Here is a 16,746-nt window from a genome sequence, read left to right as displayed (position 1 = left end):
TCCCAGTCCGGCACCTCTCCTTCGACACCACCACGTCTCGCCACATTTTGGACTCTATTTCCCACAATGCAGAGCTCCCAAGGGGCGGACCAGCTTGGGCTCGTAAGGATCTCTGGGAGATGTAGTACAAACCCTCTCGGCCATAAGCCTGCTCGGCTGAGACACTGGGACACCGAAAACTACAGTTCCCGCTGGCAACGCGGCTCCGGCCTCTCCGTTCACCTCCCTCCCCCATGGCCTCTGTTTATCTCCCTGCCTCAGTTCTGGTCGCTAGGGTCATATCCGCTATAGTGACTGACTCTGAGGAGACCCTATTCCCGGTTCGAGTCCACCTTTGCTACTTGGCCTTCCTCCCGGCCCGCGGGTGCGGGGCTCGGAGGCGTGGCACAATCCTGACCCCGTCCCCTCCGCTGGGCTGCTGGGACCTGGTCGCCATGACTACGGGCTGTAAACTACCACAGCTTCCCAGGCCACGAGTGCTGGCTGCCCGGCTGCCCTAGGGTCATGGACACCCCGAAACCGCAGCGCCCCAGCTTCGCGACCACGTCGAGGTAGGCGCTGGCCGGGCTGAGGGCGGAGAGGAGGCCTTGAGTACTTCCAGAAAGAGAAATGGTACCTGATTCGGACCTCTGCACCTCCTGTCTCTGTCCATTGGTTTGGGGCTCCAGCCCCACAGGATCAGTGGTGCAGAAACAGTTAGAATCTCAGATGACTTGTCAGCCCAGGAAGGTCGTTACATTCTAGTAAAAGGGCAGGAGCACTTTATCATTAGTAATAGCCAGCTTTTTCGTATTGAGCGTGTATTATGTGCCGAGTGCTCTATACACCATATTTAACCCTCACAACAACTCTATGAGGTAGTAATATCACTATTTTACAAATAAAGAAATAGAATCCTGAAGAGATCATGTGTCTTACACATGTTTATAAGTGATGGAGCTAGTATTTGAACCCAGCCATGTGAGACCCGAACCTGAGATCTTAGCCACAAGGATAAACAACCTCTTCACCCACTGGCTTATGACAAAGAAGCATCTCTAAGCAGCCCAAGAACATCCCATGGCCTCAAGGTAGCTCCTGCCTGTATTCAGGGGTGCAGCATCTGGACACTGCAAATATGATAACAAGCTCTGTTAGCCAGGAAAGCCACAAAGTATACATATTAAAACAAAAATTTTGGCTAAATACCTTTCTAGCTCTGAGAGCTAAGAGAAGGCCCTTAAGTTCTGGGCCTCTGTTTCCATATCTCAGACATGGGAATGACACAGCCCACGTTAAACTGTTGGGAAAATTTAGGCAGCATATATGAAGCTCTCATGACAGCTCTTGCACATAATAGGCATTCAGTAAGTGTTTAATGAATGTATTTTCTTGCTTCTACTCATTCCTAATGCAAAAAACCTGATCTCACCTAAACTCTAATCCCCCATGGTCAGCTGCCTTGACAGAGAAAGCCTAGAAAAGTCAAGAAATTAAATGCTGCCTTGACAGAGAAAGCCGAGAAAAGTCACAAAATGAATCACAAAAACCAGACAGCAGGCTTGAGAAAGAGTGTTGTTACCCAACACACGAATGATTTAGGAAACTGCAATCGTGTTTGAAAGGGATATGAAACAGACTCAGAAAGAGAATCCCCATGTATTTTAAGAAGGAAGCACAATGTAATTGCTGATGCTGAATTTGGTGACAGTACAAAACATCATTCCTGCCCATATTCTTCATTCACCAGTGTTTAGTAGTGTATAGTATATTGGGCCAAGCTCACTGCTTCCCTTAGAGGAACAGTGTAGGTGTCCTCCTCCAGCTGCCCTTAGAGCAGGGCCAGGATGATGAAGCATAAGCCAGAACTTAGCACTACACGAATGTCAGCAGGACCCTCTAAAAGGGACTTTGAGGGAATTCCCTGGTGGTCCAGTGGTTAAGACACTGCACTCTCACTGCCGAGGGCCTGGGTTCAATCCCTGCTCAGGGAACTAAGATCCTGCAAGCCACACAGTGTAGCCAAAAAAATAAATAAAGAGACCTTTGAATTGTGCATTTTCCTGCGGCAGGTTTCTCCTCCCCATTGGCTTTCTCCTTTCAGCCTCACATCCCTGGCACAGTAGATTTGTGGATGGAACTCAGTAGCTTGACTTCACTCAATACCAGGACTTACCCCTGTCAAACCCACTGCTTGCCATTAGTTAAATAACTGAGTTTTCTCCACCTTTGAAGTAGAAATATAGATAATCTATTTCCCATTCCTCTCTGAGAATTGGTGTAAAATATTTAATACTAAAGAAGCATCCTAAGCTTTTTGGATAAGTGTATAGACTCTACCAGGTGTTTTTAAATTTATTTATTTTATTTATTTATTTTTGGCTGCTTTGGGTCTTCATTGCTGCACGCAGGCTTTCTCTAGTTGCGGCGAGCGGGGGCTACTCTTCGTTGCGGTGCACAGGCTTCTCATTGCAGTGGCTTCTCTTGTTGCGGAGCACGGGCTCTAGGCGCGCGGGCTTCAGTAGTTGCAGCATGTGGGCTCAGTAGTTGTGGCTCGTGGGCTTCAGTAGTTGCAGCCTGCGGGCTCAGTAGTTGTGGCCCATGGGCTCTAGAGCGCAGGCTCAGTAGTTGTGGCACACAGGCTTAGTTGCTCCACGGCATGCGGGATCTTCCTGGGCCAGGGTTCGAACCTGTGTCCCTGCATTGGCAGGTGGATTCTTAACCACTGCGCCACCAGGGAAGCCCCAGGTGTTTTTAAAATTAACATTTGCGAATCTGTTTTTGACTACTGTCTCCCTTGGCATTCAAAACTAACATGTTACCGGCCGCTCTCGCCTTTGAGATGGCCCACACTCTGTCTGTGGAGTGTGTTTCTCTCCAAATAAATTCACCTCCTACCTATCACTTTGTCTCTCACTGAGTTCTTTCTGAAAAAACAAACAAAAGACAAAAAAAACCTAACATGTTACCTACTGAGATTTTCCATCTGGCAACTTCTCAGGATTTGTAGAGTTCCCCATAGTTTTCTTGCTTACCTTGCCCCATGTGGTAGTTCCAGCAGGAGCAAGAACAGAGTTTAGAAAATTGACTGGTCTTGACAGGAAGGTATGATTTAACCCAGTGAGCAGATGGGTTGATCTGCTGCATCCTGTCTCAAACCCATAAACATCTGAGCAAAAGCCTTTCCTTTTCCACACCGGCTGTGTATTCTACATGGTTTGCTCACACTTGTTCAGTTTAGAGACAATAGAGAACTGGAGTTTGCGGTGTCACTGCTCCATGAAGTAGGACTGAAGAACCCTGCAGGACAGGGTTTCCCAACTGGGTTCACGTCACTGCTCTCAACTTCCCTGGAGTTTGGGTAATCCTTGTCTCAGTTTTATGGACAAAGACACTGAGGTTCAAGAGGTTAAACAGCATACCCAAGGTCACCAGCTAGCAAGGGGAATGAAGACACAAGTCTTTCTGGCAGCATAAATCACTCCCACCCGCTGCCACCATGGATTACTGGGATCACTTCTTCCTTTTGTTCCACCTAAGTCTGACTGCCCACAGGCAGCCCTCCCTCTAGACCCCCAAATGCCTTCCTAGCTTGAGCAATGATGGCTCTCCCCAAGAGGCCTAGGAGTTAAAAGTGGATCCTTATGATCCACTTTTCCCACATCCTGCTGTCACAGTTAATATCTCTGCAGCTCCTTGCAGTTTACAGGTTATTTTTTTTAATTAATTAATTTTTTAATTTTTAATTTTTTGGCTGCATTGAGTCTTCGTTGCTGCGTGCTGGCTTTTTCTAGTTGTGGCGAGCGGGGACTACTCTTCATTGAGGTGTGCAGGCTTCTCATTGCAGTGGCTTCTCTTGTTTCAGAGCACAGGCTCTAGGTGTGCGGGCTTCAGTAGTTGTGGCTCGTGGGCTCTAGAGCGCAGGCTCAGTAGTTGTGGTGCATGGACTTAGTAGCTCTGCGGCATGTGGGATCTTCCTGTACCAGGGCTCAAACCCGTGTCCCCTGCATTGGAAGGCGGATTCTTAACCACTGCGCCACTGAGGAAGTCCCTACAGGTTATTTGTGCATATCTCTTTTACTCTTATTTAAACTTCACAACAACATTGTGAGATAGAAAATGCAAGAACTGTCTCCACCTCCTTGTGAGGAAACTGGGCTGAAAGAAGTTAAATGACTTGCCCAAGGGGTTCCCTATTGGAAACACAGATGTCAGCCTCTGGGCCCTATCAGCCAGTAAGTAGAGGCTCAAGACTCCCACCCTGGCTCTTGGACCCCAGACCCTGTACTTCTTGTCCTATAGCACCTGCTTTTTGTATCACACCCCCAGAATGTGGCTGTCACATTCATGGAACTGTCATCACAGCCACAGCTAAACACTGAAGGGAAGTATAGGCCTGCAGGGTTCTCTGGGTTCATGGTGAAGGTGTCCTGCCACTGCAGGAGTTGGTGAGACTCTAGTGATGAGGAGAAGGTTTCTGGGAATGTGGGAAAATGGTTTGGGCCCCGAGCCAGGAGCTTGTTGGCAGCACCTCTGGGAATCTGGAGGCAGCACTTGGAAGACCCAGAGCCTGACTCTGAGGGGAAAGGAAGCCATGTCTTGTGGCTCTGGGAAGAGTGGAAGTGTACTCCCCACTCAAGGCTCTGTCACCCACCACTTCCTTCTCCTTCTCTGTGCAGAGCACACTTGCGACCTTTAGGAGTGATCGTAGATGATTCCTTCCTCACAGAAGCCAAGAATACCCAGAAACGCAAGCTTTCTCAGAAACGGAAGACGCTGCTGGTTAGTGGCCGTGTCCTGTTGGAACCCTAAATTTTGATCCCCAGATCCTTTCTGCCTCCCTCTCTGCAACCCAAAAGCACCACCCACCTGAAACATGCCCCACCAAGCGGCTTCTCCCCAGTTAGGGGAGTGTGGCTCAGAGGCCAGGCCCAGCAGGCTCTGGGGTGGGAGCGTGCACACTTGCTGCACCTCACCGGAAAAGCCTTCCCAGACCTCCCCGAGCAGAGAGGGACTCAGCTCCTGCCCACAGATAACCTTCCCCTGCAACTCAGCATTCTGGAGTGGACCTCATTTCTTCATCCAGCCTGCCATGAGCCAGGCATTGTGCTGGGTTCTGGGATGGTCCCACCAGATCTGTCAACGTCCTTCAGAGCTATGACTATATCTTTTTGTCTTTACGGCCACAGTGCCTGATGTGGTACTTGAGTGGCTGGCATATGTGCACCATAATTGCTGTATGTATGTGAAGACAGTAGTAAAGGATGTTTCTCCATTGCGCTGTTGCTCTGCACTGGAAGTAGAGACTTTTTACCAGCCTCATGACAGGTTCTCCCTCCATTCATGTTCTTTAAAATTTTTATATGAAAATGAATGCTGGGGAATTCCCTGGCGGTCCAGTGGTTAGGACTCCACACTTCCACTACAGGGGGCACAGGTTCCATCCCGGTCTGGGAGCTAAGATCCTACATTCCTGCATGCCACGTGGCATGGCAAAAAAAAAAGAATATTCTTCCCTCAAATTAAAAAAAAATACTGTGTTATTAAGATTTGGAGGCTTTTGTTGATATGATCATAAGATTGTTATTACTATTTAACAAGCAAACAGCCATTGTCCAAATCTTACAGGTGAAAAAACACATCTGAGCAAATTTATAACTCCAGCTCACAGTGGAGAACTGTGGGCTGTGGTGGTTTTCTTTGTGGGAGTGTGTCTTGTCTGGAGGATCTGGGGACACATGAGCTGTACACTTTGTGAGGCTGGGGACTTCAAACATGGGGACCCTGACATCAGGGAGGGAAAGGGGTAGTGCGGACTCCAAGCGGAGACCAAGCGCAGCCACAGTCCCAAAAGATCCGATTACTTGGGGCGCCTGCTCCCCATCCCCCTCAGCTGCCACCTACTCAGCGGACCTGGGGCCAGGCTCTTTCCCTTTCTTCTGCCCGGCGGCAGTGACACCGTTCTCAACCACCAGAGGACGCTGTTGCCTCCTGCCGCCCCCGACCCCCGGGGCCGCCCTTCCCGTTTTCACCTGCAGGGGGAAGCAGAGAGCACGGAGCTCCCGGGAACGCGGCCTTCCAACCACCCGCTTGCGGAGGCCTTACCAGCTGTTAACAACCGGGACAAGAAAGCAGCATATGCCCAGCAATCAAAATAGGGTGACTTTTTCTCTTTACAGAAATTGCAGACAGAGCAGGAAGATGGGCCTTTTTTATTTTTTATGTCTCCCAAAATAAGCTAAATTAAGCTTTATTTCTATGACTAAACTGGTTTTGTCTGCTCAGGAAATTTTCAAGGCTAGTCTCCCTTTGTTTTTGTTCTTGTTTTTTGTTTGTTTGTTTGTTTTTAACTGAAGTCTGGTTAATTTACAATGTTGTCTTAGTTTTAAGTGTACAGAAAAGTAATTCAGCTTTACATATATAATATATATATTCTTTTTCAGGTTCTTTTCCATTATAGGTTATTACAAGATATTGAATATAGTTCCCTGTGCTGTACAGTAGGTCCTTGTTGTTTAGCAGTTTTATATATAGTAGTGTGTATATGTTAATCCCAAACTCCTAATTTATCTCCCCCACACCCACACCTCTATCCCCTTTGGTAACCATAAGTTTGTTTTCTGTGCCTGTGAGTCTATTTATGTTTTGTAAATAAGTTCATTTGTATCATTTTTTAAAATTCTACATATAAGTGATATTATATGATATTTGTCTTTGTCTGACTTACTTCATTAATATGATAATCTCTAGGTCCATCCGTGTTGCTGCAAACGGCATTATTGCATTCTTTTTTATGGCTGAGTAGTATTCCATTGTATATACATACCACATCTTCGTCAGCCATTCATCTGTTGATCAACACTCAGGTTGCTTCCACGTCTTGGCTGTTGTAAATAGTGCTGCTATGAACATTGGGGTGCATGTATCTTTTCGAATTACAATTTTCTCTGGAAATATGCCCAGGAGCAGGATCATATGGTAAATCCATTTTTAGTTTTTTAAAAAAACCTCCATACTGTTCTCCACAGTGGCTGCACCAATTTACATTCCCACCAACAGTGTAGGAGGGTTCCTTTTTCTCCACACCCTCTCCAGCATTTATTATTTGTAGACTTTTTAATCATGGCCATTCTGACTGGCGTGAGGTGATACCTCATTGTAGTTTTGATTTGCATTTCTCTAATAATTAACGATATTGAGCATCTTTTCATGTGCCTGTTGGCCTGGCCTCTTGAAAATGTGAAAAACTTACCATTAACTGACCAGGGTTAGGTGCTTCTTTGACAACTTCCCAGGTGTCTTCCAGGGTTACTTTGTCCTTTTATAAAAATCACATCAATTTTAATAGTCTTTCAAAAAAACTTTTTCTGTCTTGATTTTTAAGTTTGGCTTCTCATGTTTCCAGTTTATCTATTTCTACTTTTATTTCCTATGTTTAAAATTTTTATTATGATATTTTTTTCCTTTTCAGGCAACCACAGGCTTAAGGCTTTCTTTCCTAATAGTGAAAGGATTTTATTTTATTTTATTTTTTTACATGTTTATTGTAGTGTAATTGCTTTACAATGTTGTGTTAGTTTCTGCTGTATAACAAAGTGAATCAGCTATATGTATACAAATATCCCCATATCCCCTCCCTCTTGCACATCCCTCCCACCTTCCCTATCCGACCCCGCTAGGTGGTCACAAAGCACTGAGCTGATTTCCCTGTGCCATGCAGCTGCTTCCCACTAGCTAGCTATTTTATATTTGGTAGTGTACATACGTTAATACTACTCTCTCACTTCGTCCCAGCTTACCCTTCCCCCCTCCCCATGTCCTCAAGTCCATTCTCTATGTCTGCGTCTTTATTCCTGTCCTGCCCCTAGGTTCATCAGAACGATTTATTTATTTATTTATTGGCTGCGTTGGGTCTTCATTGCTGCGCGCGGGCTTTCTCTAGTTGTGGCGAGTGGGGGCTACTCCTTGTTGCGGTGCACAGGCTTCTCATTGCGGTGGCTTCTCTTGTTGCGGAGCACGGGCTCTAGGTGTGCGGGCTTCAGTAGTTGTGGCTTGTGGAATCTGGAGTGCAGGCTCAGTAGTTGTGGCGCACGGGCTTAGTTGCTCCGCGGCATTGGGATCTTTCTGGACCAGGGCTCGAACCCGTGTCCCCTGCATTGGCAGGCGGATTCTTAACCACTGCGCCACTAGGGAAGCCCCAACCATTTTTTTTTAGATAGTGAAAGGATTTTAAGCAATTAAATACTTGTGAGTGCTTTTCTGATCATATCCCAAACATTTTGAACATGTAATTTCTATAACATGTTGTATTTTTACTTTGAGTAATAAATGGGTCGGGAAAAATATTAATTTATTTTTAAATTTCTGTAAATGGTTAAGTGTTTTAGAGGTATGTTTATATTATCATTTCTTATTTCATTGTATTATATCAGGAAATGCAAGGTATACAGTTTCTCATTTAAAAATGTGTTAACACCTTATCTGTGGCCTATGATTAGTTTTTTGTATATATTAAAAGATTGTCCTTCTTTATTTCCATTTAATGTATGTATAAATCTACTGACTTGTCATTATCAACTGTATTACTCTTAGTATTTGTCTTTTACCTTTCTCTGCTTGATGTAGCTTATTTTGATAGGAGGGCTTTAAACTCTTTACAATTCTGTTTCATCATCTCTCTTTCCTCCCCTATGTTTTTATCTATTCAACAAATATTTGTTGATTCCGACTGTGTGCCAGGCACTGTGGATACAGTGGTAAACAAGACAGACAAAGTCTGTGTTTCTGAGAGAAGATGGGGGTGTGATGATGGGAAAGTGTGGGCGTTGGGATTGGGAAGAGTATCAGGGAGAACCCCTGAGATGCTAAGGTTGAATAGTCAAGCTGGAGCATTCTTGACCCAGGGAAAGCATGTGTGAACATATACACCCAATAAGTAGCATTTTCGTTTTTATTATGCCTTGCATCCAGCTAAATTATTGTGCTCCCTTAAATATTTATTCCACAATATTTGCTGAGTGCTACTTAAGACTATGAAGAGTGTTAACACAACATTGTAAATCAACTATACTTCAATTAGGAAAAAAAAAAGACTATGAAGAGTGTGAAGTATGATGCCATCAGTTCTGGAAGTACAGAGATAGGTCAACCTAGACCCTTGCAAGAGGCTGGAGTCCTCCCTGGGACCTAGCAACAAGGCTTACTACGTACTTTCCAAAATATTTAGGGAAAGGATGAATGATTGCAAGATTGAGAAAAAATAGGTAGAACTAATAGAATGCAAAGAAGAGCCCAAGGAGACAGTGGCATTTTCCACATTAAGAGGGTCAGGAGCCAGTTACCATTAGCCTGGAAGGACTCCTAGAACCTGGATGTGTGGGACATGGGTGGTAGGCCTAGTCTCTCTCCATCTCAGAAGAACCTGGAATCTGGGCTCAGGGCCTTCCACAGAGGAGGCTTTAATACTGAATTCAATAATTCAGTGTTCTTTTAGATTTCAAAGTAACTTATGTGCATTGTAGAAAATTTTGAAAAATACACGATTACAGACACATAAGCACCCATGGGCCTATCATTGGAGAATAATTACTGATAGCCTTTTGGATTATTTCCTCCATCTTTTCCGGGTTTTCATCTTACCTGGTTGTGCTTATTCTCTAATTTCAGGCTTTACTTAACCCTTAGAGATATAGTGCATGTTAAGCCTCTTTGTAAACATTTCATGCCTGTATAAGAATCTTCTGTTTTTAGACACTTAGGAGTTTTCTGATATTTTCATAGTCACAAGTAAGGCTTTGAGGACTGCCCTTAGGCATGAAGCTGCCGCTTCATCTCTGTCCCTTCTGCACTGGCCAGCCCAGACCTCAGCCTCAGCCAGCCTGCCCTCCTTGGGCATTGGCCCCTGTTCATAGCCCTTCAAAACTCCTGCTGTTTCCCTGAGGTATTGGTGCTACCCAGGCAGTCTTTGTGCACCCCCCCACCTCCCCTGACACATCACTCTCTTCCAGAGTGACCTCAGCTCCTCCCATGAAGTCACTCAAGCTTTACTGAAATCACTGACATCATCACTTCCTCCTCTAAGAGGACCAGCCTCCCCTGGCACCCTCCAGTCAGGGCCCCCACACTCCTGTGACCTGCATCGGCTTCGGTTACTACCTGCTTATCAGTTCACTTGTCGTCCCACTTCCATCATACCCCCAGCTTCCTTCATGTCCCAGAACCCAGCAGGGGCTGGCATGTGCTATGGACCCAGAAATGTTTGATGAACAAATGAATGACTGAATGGATGAACCCTCGAAGTAGGCTTCACTGGGTAAGAGAGTCATTTTTTTCTCTCATGTTTTGAGTATTTCATAAAAAGTTTAAAAAACAAGCTCATAAATACTACTACCCCCTATCCCTGCTCAAGGTTCAAAATGAGATCCCACTGCTTCAGGGCCCTACAATCTCTCCCCTCCCCCTCCCCCAGGGGGTAGAGCCTAGTCTTCTCCTGGGGTCCACAGGTCACCCTGCTGCATCTCTGCAGTCCTGCCTGAGAGTCCAGGCTTGAGGCTGGGCCTGCCCTCCCCTGTCTCTCTTTAGCTGGACTGTGCTGTGGGGGCAAGAGATGGTCCCAGTAAGTACTCATATCTGTTTTCATAGCACAGGTATTCAATACTCACTGACAAACCTACAGAAGAGAAGAAGAACTCCCAGAAGGTGCCTGAGTCTGTGTAAACCACCCTCTATTCTTTCTCGTTGCATTCTCACATCAATACAATGCAATGGGGAGCACAACCATTCCCATTTTACAGATGCAGAGACTGAGGCTCAGACTGTGGTCACATAACCAATAAGGGGGATCTAGCGTTTAATCTAATCCCTCTCTAAGGACCACAGTCTTAATTATGAACCATATTAAGAGATGTTGTTGGGGGGGGAACCCAGGAGTGGAGGAGGAGCCTGGAGAGGAACATCAGGAAGGGGAGCAATATTGTCATGGTAACCCCACCTGTCCCTTCTTATAGTCCTGTCCGTTCTCCATTGGTGGCCACCTGTCCCCAAGGCCCACATACATCAGTGACCAGACCATTCTGCATAATCGAAAGCCCTGTTCAGATGACTACCGGAAGCGAGTAGGGTAAGCCAGGGTTAGCCTGATGGTGGACGGACTGGGCCCAGAAACAGTGCAGGGGTGTTGCTGCCCCAGACCCAGGGCACAAGGACCTGGTGGGGTGTCCATCACATCTCAGTCCACCACTCCCTGCAGTAGCTGGCAGCAGCAGCCCCTGGGCACTACCAAGCCAAGGTACCTAGAGCAACTAGAGAACTACCTACGCAAGGAGCTCCTCCTGCTGGACCTGGGTACAGATTCTGCCCAGGAGCTAAGGCTGCAGGTCAGAGCCACAGAATAACTGGGGGGAGGGCAGGGGCAGGGCCGGGAAGAAACCTTACTCACCAGGACTAGGCACTTCATTCAGGCAAGACCAGCCTTTCCCAGCTCTTTTGGGTTCCCCTTCCTGGTAAGAGAAACGTGTTCTCTGACAAAGCCAGTGAGCAGGCAAGTCTACCAGCATGGAACCAAAACTCTCCTGAGGGTTGGGTTTCTTTACCTGAGTCAGGTGGCCTGAATGCTGTCTCCAGTCCCTTCTGTGATCCCCAGCACCCACCTTGGGTCATTGGGTATCAGTGCATGGAGTCTAAATCCTGGCAGTTGGGCAAGCAGGGGTCATACAATGTCTACCAGCCCAGTAACAACAGCCCCAAGTTTGAGGAACTTAGCCAGATACAGAGAGAAATCTAGATGTAACCTAGATTCTGATGCATATTAGGGAAGGAATCACCAAATCCCTGCTCAAACGGAAATGATGACGGGGAATCCCTCACTTCTGACTTAGTCACTGACAGAAGCATTTGCTGAGCACTGTCTGTGTGCCAGGCTCTGGGTGGGGCCTTAGATATGGTCTCACAAGCTAAAGGAACCTCACCAACAAAGAAGCAGAAGCTCAGAGAAGGCATCCGGCTATGTAGTAGTGGAGCTAGGATTCAAACTCAGGGCTGGTTCGGGAGCCTGTGCTCATTCCAGTACACAATGTTGCCTCCAAAAGCTTCCTGTGTGTCTGAGTGGGACAGGAAACCACACCTCTACTTTGAGGCTAGAGCCTTAGACCTTCTCCTGCCCCCACAGGGCTGTAAGATGGGGAGGGGTACTGGTAAGAGGCCAGCTGAAGCACAGTGCATGGAGGAGGCTGGCTGCCTGGAGAGCCAGAGAGGGGGCTCAGGTAGAGAGGGGGAGGTCCTGACCCAGGTCGTCTGCCAGGTCTCAGAGACAGCACCAGGAGAGGTCTCCAGAGAGCAGCTGAGAGGGATGGAGCTGCCCCTCAGGTCCCTGACTGTGAGAGACCCCGGTGGTGCCTGTGGCATTTATTTGAATGTGAGTCGCCTGGCAGCTTCATGCTAGAACACTTCTAAGCCAAGCAAAGAAAAACTTAGGTCCCACTGAGGGTGGCAGCTATAGGCCAGGAGGTGACAGTTTCCCTTTTCTTGCCAGCCTTACAGAGAGATATTTGAATTTTTCATAGAGGACTTCAAAACATACAAGCCATTGCTATCCTCCATCAAGAATGCATATGAGGTGATGCTGGGTAAGACTGCAGCCTCCCTGCCTGGGCCCAGCCTGGAAGAGGCAGAGAGGATCCTACTCTGACCTTCTGGGTTCTGCAGCAGGGCTGGGGCAGCTACAAACTGGGCTTTGAGGTCACCAAGCCCCCCTTAGCCTTTTTATCACTGTCATGTGATAGGGCACCCCAGGGCAACTGACTACCTCCCATTCTTGGGAAGCATGGTGGGGCAGTATCTGTGGGAAATAGAGCATCTTTTCTATTGACAGTGAAGCCCAGAAGGGAGGGTGTACCCCTGGGAAGTGAGGGGGCTTCCCTCACCAGGCTCAGGAGGTGCTGGGCATGGTGCAGCTGCAGGACTAAAGGCCGTATGGGGAAAGGGCATAGGTGAGACCCTGGTCCTCATCGGAACTCTGCCCCTGGTTTAAAAGCAAGTGCAGGAAGGACTTAAGCAGGAGCTATGCTTTGAACAGGCATGTATAGACTCCTCGAGTTTGCAAGGGACATAGCCACTCACTGTGACCTCAGGATCAGTGTCTCCTGGTTGTTTGTCCTCCATGGCCCCAAAGGGACTCTCCTACCTGTCCCTGCTTAGCCCACCAGAGGGAGAAGATTCGGGCTCTGGAGCCCCTGAAGGCGAAGCTTGTCACTGTGAACGAGGACTGCAACGAGAGGATCCTGGCCATGAGGGCTAAGGAGAGATATGAAATCTCCATGCTGAAGAAAGAGAAGATGAATTTGCTAAAACTCATTGATAAGAAGAATGAGGAGAAGATCTCATTGCAGAGTGAGGTGAAAGGGAGTAATGTGGTGACCAACTCCCTGAATCCCTCCCACCCCGACCCCAGGGGTGACCTTGAGGCCTTCAGCCCTGGGGTGACCCCCTAGCTCTCTCCACCCTTCTGCCTGAAATGACATACAGAGCCACCACCTCCCCCACATACCCCTCTCTCCACATGCTGCCCTCCTCCTCAGCTCAGCACTGGCTTGGTATGGCCCCAAATGCCAGCAGAGTCCCGCACCTTGGCTGCCAGATTTTCTCCACAGGAGGAAGCTTCAGCACTTTGCTGGATTCTCAGGAATGACCAGTCTCCTCCTCCTTCTACCTTTCTTGTTCTCTTCCCAACAGGTGACCAAACTGAGGAAGAACTTGGCTGAGGAGTATCTGCGCTACCTCAGCGAGCGAGATGCCCGTAAGATCCTTATTGCAGACCTGAATGAGCTACGGTACCAGCGGGAAGACATGTCACTAGCCCAATCCCCAGGTAAGCCTGAGGTGGGTTTCTCTCCCCTGAAGAGGCGCTGGAGAGGAGTCTGGCTCTCACCACTCCCATTCATTCAACTCTCCTATTATCTGCTCATTCACGATGGGAGATGTTCCTGCTGCCACCTGGGTCTGTGGATCTTCTGAGCTGGCCTGAGAATCATAGACTTGTTGTTTAAGAAGGAAACAATCACTGGCAGCTGAGGCAGCCTAGACTCCCTAAGGGCAGGACAGGCCTGATACTCCACATCCTGGGCTTCTCTATTTAAGCTCAAAGCCCTATGCTGGTAGCACTGTGGAAAGACTCAGGGGTCCCCAAGCTGGGAGAGCAGGAAGACCTGGGACATGCCCCAAGGGACACTCAACCCTGCCCTGGGCTACAGGCCCCAGAGGCAGGGTGACATGAGCTGGCAGGCCCCCTGGCAGGTGTCTGGGGGGAGGACCCCGTGAAGTTAACAATGGCTCTGAAGATGGCCCGGCAAGACCTGACCCGCACGCAGATGGAACTCAACACCATGAAGGCCAACTTTGGAGACGTGGTGCCCAGAAGGGACTTTGAAATGCAGGAGAAGACCCTCAAGGATCTGCAGGAGCAGGTGCTGGTGGGCAGGCAGGGCAGGGAAGGGCCATGCAGGTGAGTAGCAAGGACCAATCGCCCTGCCCACAGCTGGACAGCCTGAGAGACGACTATGAAGAGGTCCGCAAGGAGCACGAGATGCTGCTGCAGTTGCACATGAGCACGCTGAAGGAGCGGGACCAGTTCTACTCTGAGCTGCAGGAGATCCAGCGCACCTCCACACCACGGCCAGACTGGTCCAAGTGCGAAGGTAATGCTGGCCATGGGAGCCCTAGGAACTGCTCAAGTGCGTGGTCTGGACTCCAGCTCCCTCTCCCCATCCGCAGATGTGGTGGCTGGAGGACGAGATCGCTGGCAAATGCTGGCCGAGGGCAAGAACAGCGACCAGCTGGTGGATGTGCTCCTGGAGGAGATTGGCGAGGGGCTGCTCCGGGAGAAAGACTTCTTCCCTGGTCTGGTAGGGGAGTCCCTGGGCTCAGGAGGCTTGGGGCCAGAGTCAGAATGGCCAGGCGTTGCTGCTGAGAAGACTTGAGGTTCTGGGGGAACTATCTGGGGCTCTGCCCTGCTTGCTGGTGGGGCTACAGAGAGGCCCAGAGATAAGCTGACATGGTTCCATACAGGGTTATGGGGAATCCATCCCCCCTTTCCTTCGATTTGATGGCGTTGTGGAGAACAAGAAGCCAACCAAGAAGGATGTGGTAAACCTCCTCAAGGATGCCTGGAAGGAACGTATCACTGAGGAGCAGGTCAGATCTCTCTAGCCATTTTGGCCTGGTGTGGTGCCTGAGTCCTCTGGTGCATGGGGGGGTGGGGGGGTGTCCCTCAAGGTGCTAGGGAACAGGGAGAAGGGCCAACCGACTGTGGGGCAGGCTGACCAAGCAGTCTTCCCCCTACCCTGCAGAAAGAGAAGTTCCCAGATTTCTTCTTCAATTTCCTGGAGCGTCGCTTTGGGCCTGGTGATGCCATGGCCTGGGCTTACACCATTTTTGAATATACCAAGCTCTTCCACTCCAGTGAGGTCATGAGTCAGTTCTATGCAGTCTTGATGGGAAAGGTAAGCTTGGGCCTGGCCCTCCACCCTTTGTCCCCGGCATAGGCCAGCTCTGTCCCCACCCCTCTAGGAAACAGCAAGATGGTCAATGCTTCCCCCCTAGAGGAAAGAGAGTGTGTACATCAAGCAGAAGGAGACAATAGCACAGCTGCTGAAGGAGATGACCAATGCTGACAGCCAGAACGAGGGGCTACTAACCATGGAGCAGTTAAGGTGAGAGACCAGTTGGCCACCCCAAATTTCAGCCCCGCGTGACCTCTGGCCAAGCTCCTAGCTGTGCAGGGGGAAGAGGAGCCTGGTGGGAAAAGGCCAGAGACTCAGTGCATGCTGCCCTTTTGAGCACTAGTGGGGCTGGCAGAGGGGTGCGGGGAGATGGGTAGGCAGGCCTCAGCCAGGCCTGTCAGCCCTCGTGTCTCCCTACAGCACTGCCCTCAAGAGTACCTTCCCCTTCAAGAAGGACGAGAGAATTCAGGAGTTGATGGAGGCAGGGGGCTGGCATCCCAGCAGCAGCAATGCAGACTTGCTCAACTACTGCGTATTATTTATGGAGGTGGGTTGGGGCCCAGGAACTTGCCCAGTCCTGCCCTAGCCTCTGCTGGACCCTAACCCGTGTACCCTCACCCTGCCTTGTGGCCCCTTCCCAGGACGAGGAGGGCCAGAGCGTGCCCTTTGTGCAAAAGCTGTGGGAACAGTACATGGATGAAAAGGATGAATACTTACAGGAGTTAAAGCAGGAGCTGGACCTGGAACTGTGAGTGACCCTGGGGACCTCAGGCTCACTTAGTCATAGGCAAGTCCTACAGGCTGGGCCACAGAGTAGCACCTCAAGCCCCAGGTCTCCCTATGCACCGAGCTTGCTGCTGGGCACTACATACTGCTCAAGCCTGGGAGGGGGCATCTTGGGGTCTGGGGTATACGGTCAAGAGGACGGTCAAGGTCTATCTCTCTCTCTCTTTGTGGGGGCAGCCACGATGAGGTGACCCTACCCAAGGTACGTGAGGCCTTGATGAACATTGATCCCAGCCTGGACAAGCAGACCCTCAACAGCTATTTGAGCCAGGCCTTCCAGCTCCCCATGACAGAACTGCCAGAAAAGGGCGAGGAAAAGGAAGAGGGCATTGTGATAAGGCTCCAGACTGCACTGGAACAGCTTCAGATGAGTGATGTTAGGCGTATGGGGCCCCGAGAGCAAGAACCTGCAAGCTGAGGCCACTGTGGGCAGCCTGAGTGCTCCCGTGCTGCTAACCTCTGACTGTTGTTATAAAATTGTTTGTCT

At 49.1% G+C, this 16,746-nt stretch overlaps 1 protein-coding gene across 2 annotated transcripts; it reads left to right on the top strand.

Moving 5' to 3' along the window:
• Window positions 1-294: 294 nt before the first annotated feature.
• TSNAXIP1 (translin associated factor X interacting protein 1) lies at window positions 295-16,677 on the top strand. 2 transcript variants are annotated; one of them, XM_068528141.1, is made up of 16 exons: window positions 295-551; window positions 4,659-4,761; window positions 10,986-11,098; window positions 11,228-11,354; window positions 12,509-12,602; window positions 13,174-13,370; window positions 13,708-13,843; window positions 14,269-14,438; window positions 14,510-14,669; window positions 14,746-14,876; window positions 15,040-15,165; window positions 15,321-15,473; window positions 15,574-15,683; window positions 15,894-16,020; window positions 16,115-16,221; window positions 16,437-16,677. In XM_068528141.1, exons 1-16 carry the CDS (start codon window positions 505-507, stop codon window positions 16,675-16,677), a joined length of 2,142 nt encoding a protein of 713 aa, XP_068384242.1. In that variant the 5' UTR covers window positions 295-504. The 2 variants fall into 2 exon arrangements, with proteins under 2 accessions (XP_068384242.1, XP_068384241.1); XM_068528140.1 differs by lacking the exons at window positions 10,986-11,098; window positions 11,228-11,354; window positions 12,509-12,602; window positions 13,174-13,370.
• The last annotated feature ends 69 nt before the right edge of the window (window positions 16,678-16,746 follow it).

Source organism: Eschrichtius robustus, chromosome 19 (assembly GCF_028021215.1).
Source record: "Eschrichtius robustus isolate mEscRob2 chromosome 19, mEscRob2.pri, whole genome shotgun sequence".
NCBI lineage: Eukaryota > Metazoa > Chordata > Mammalia > Artiodactyla > Eschrichtiidae > Eschrichtius > Eschrichtius robustus.
Note: the sequence above shows the minus strand (reverse complement) of the source record. Positions and strands in the feature narration are given on the sequence as shown.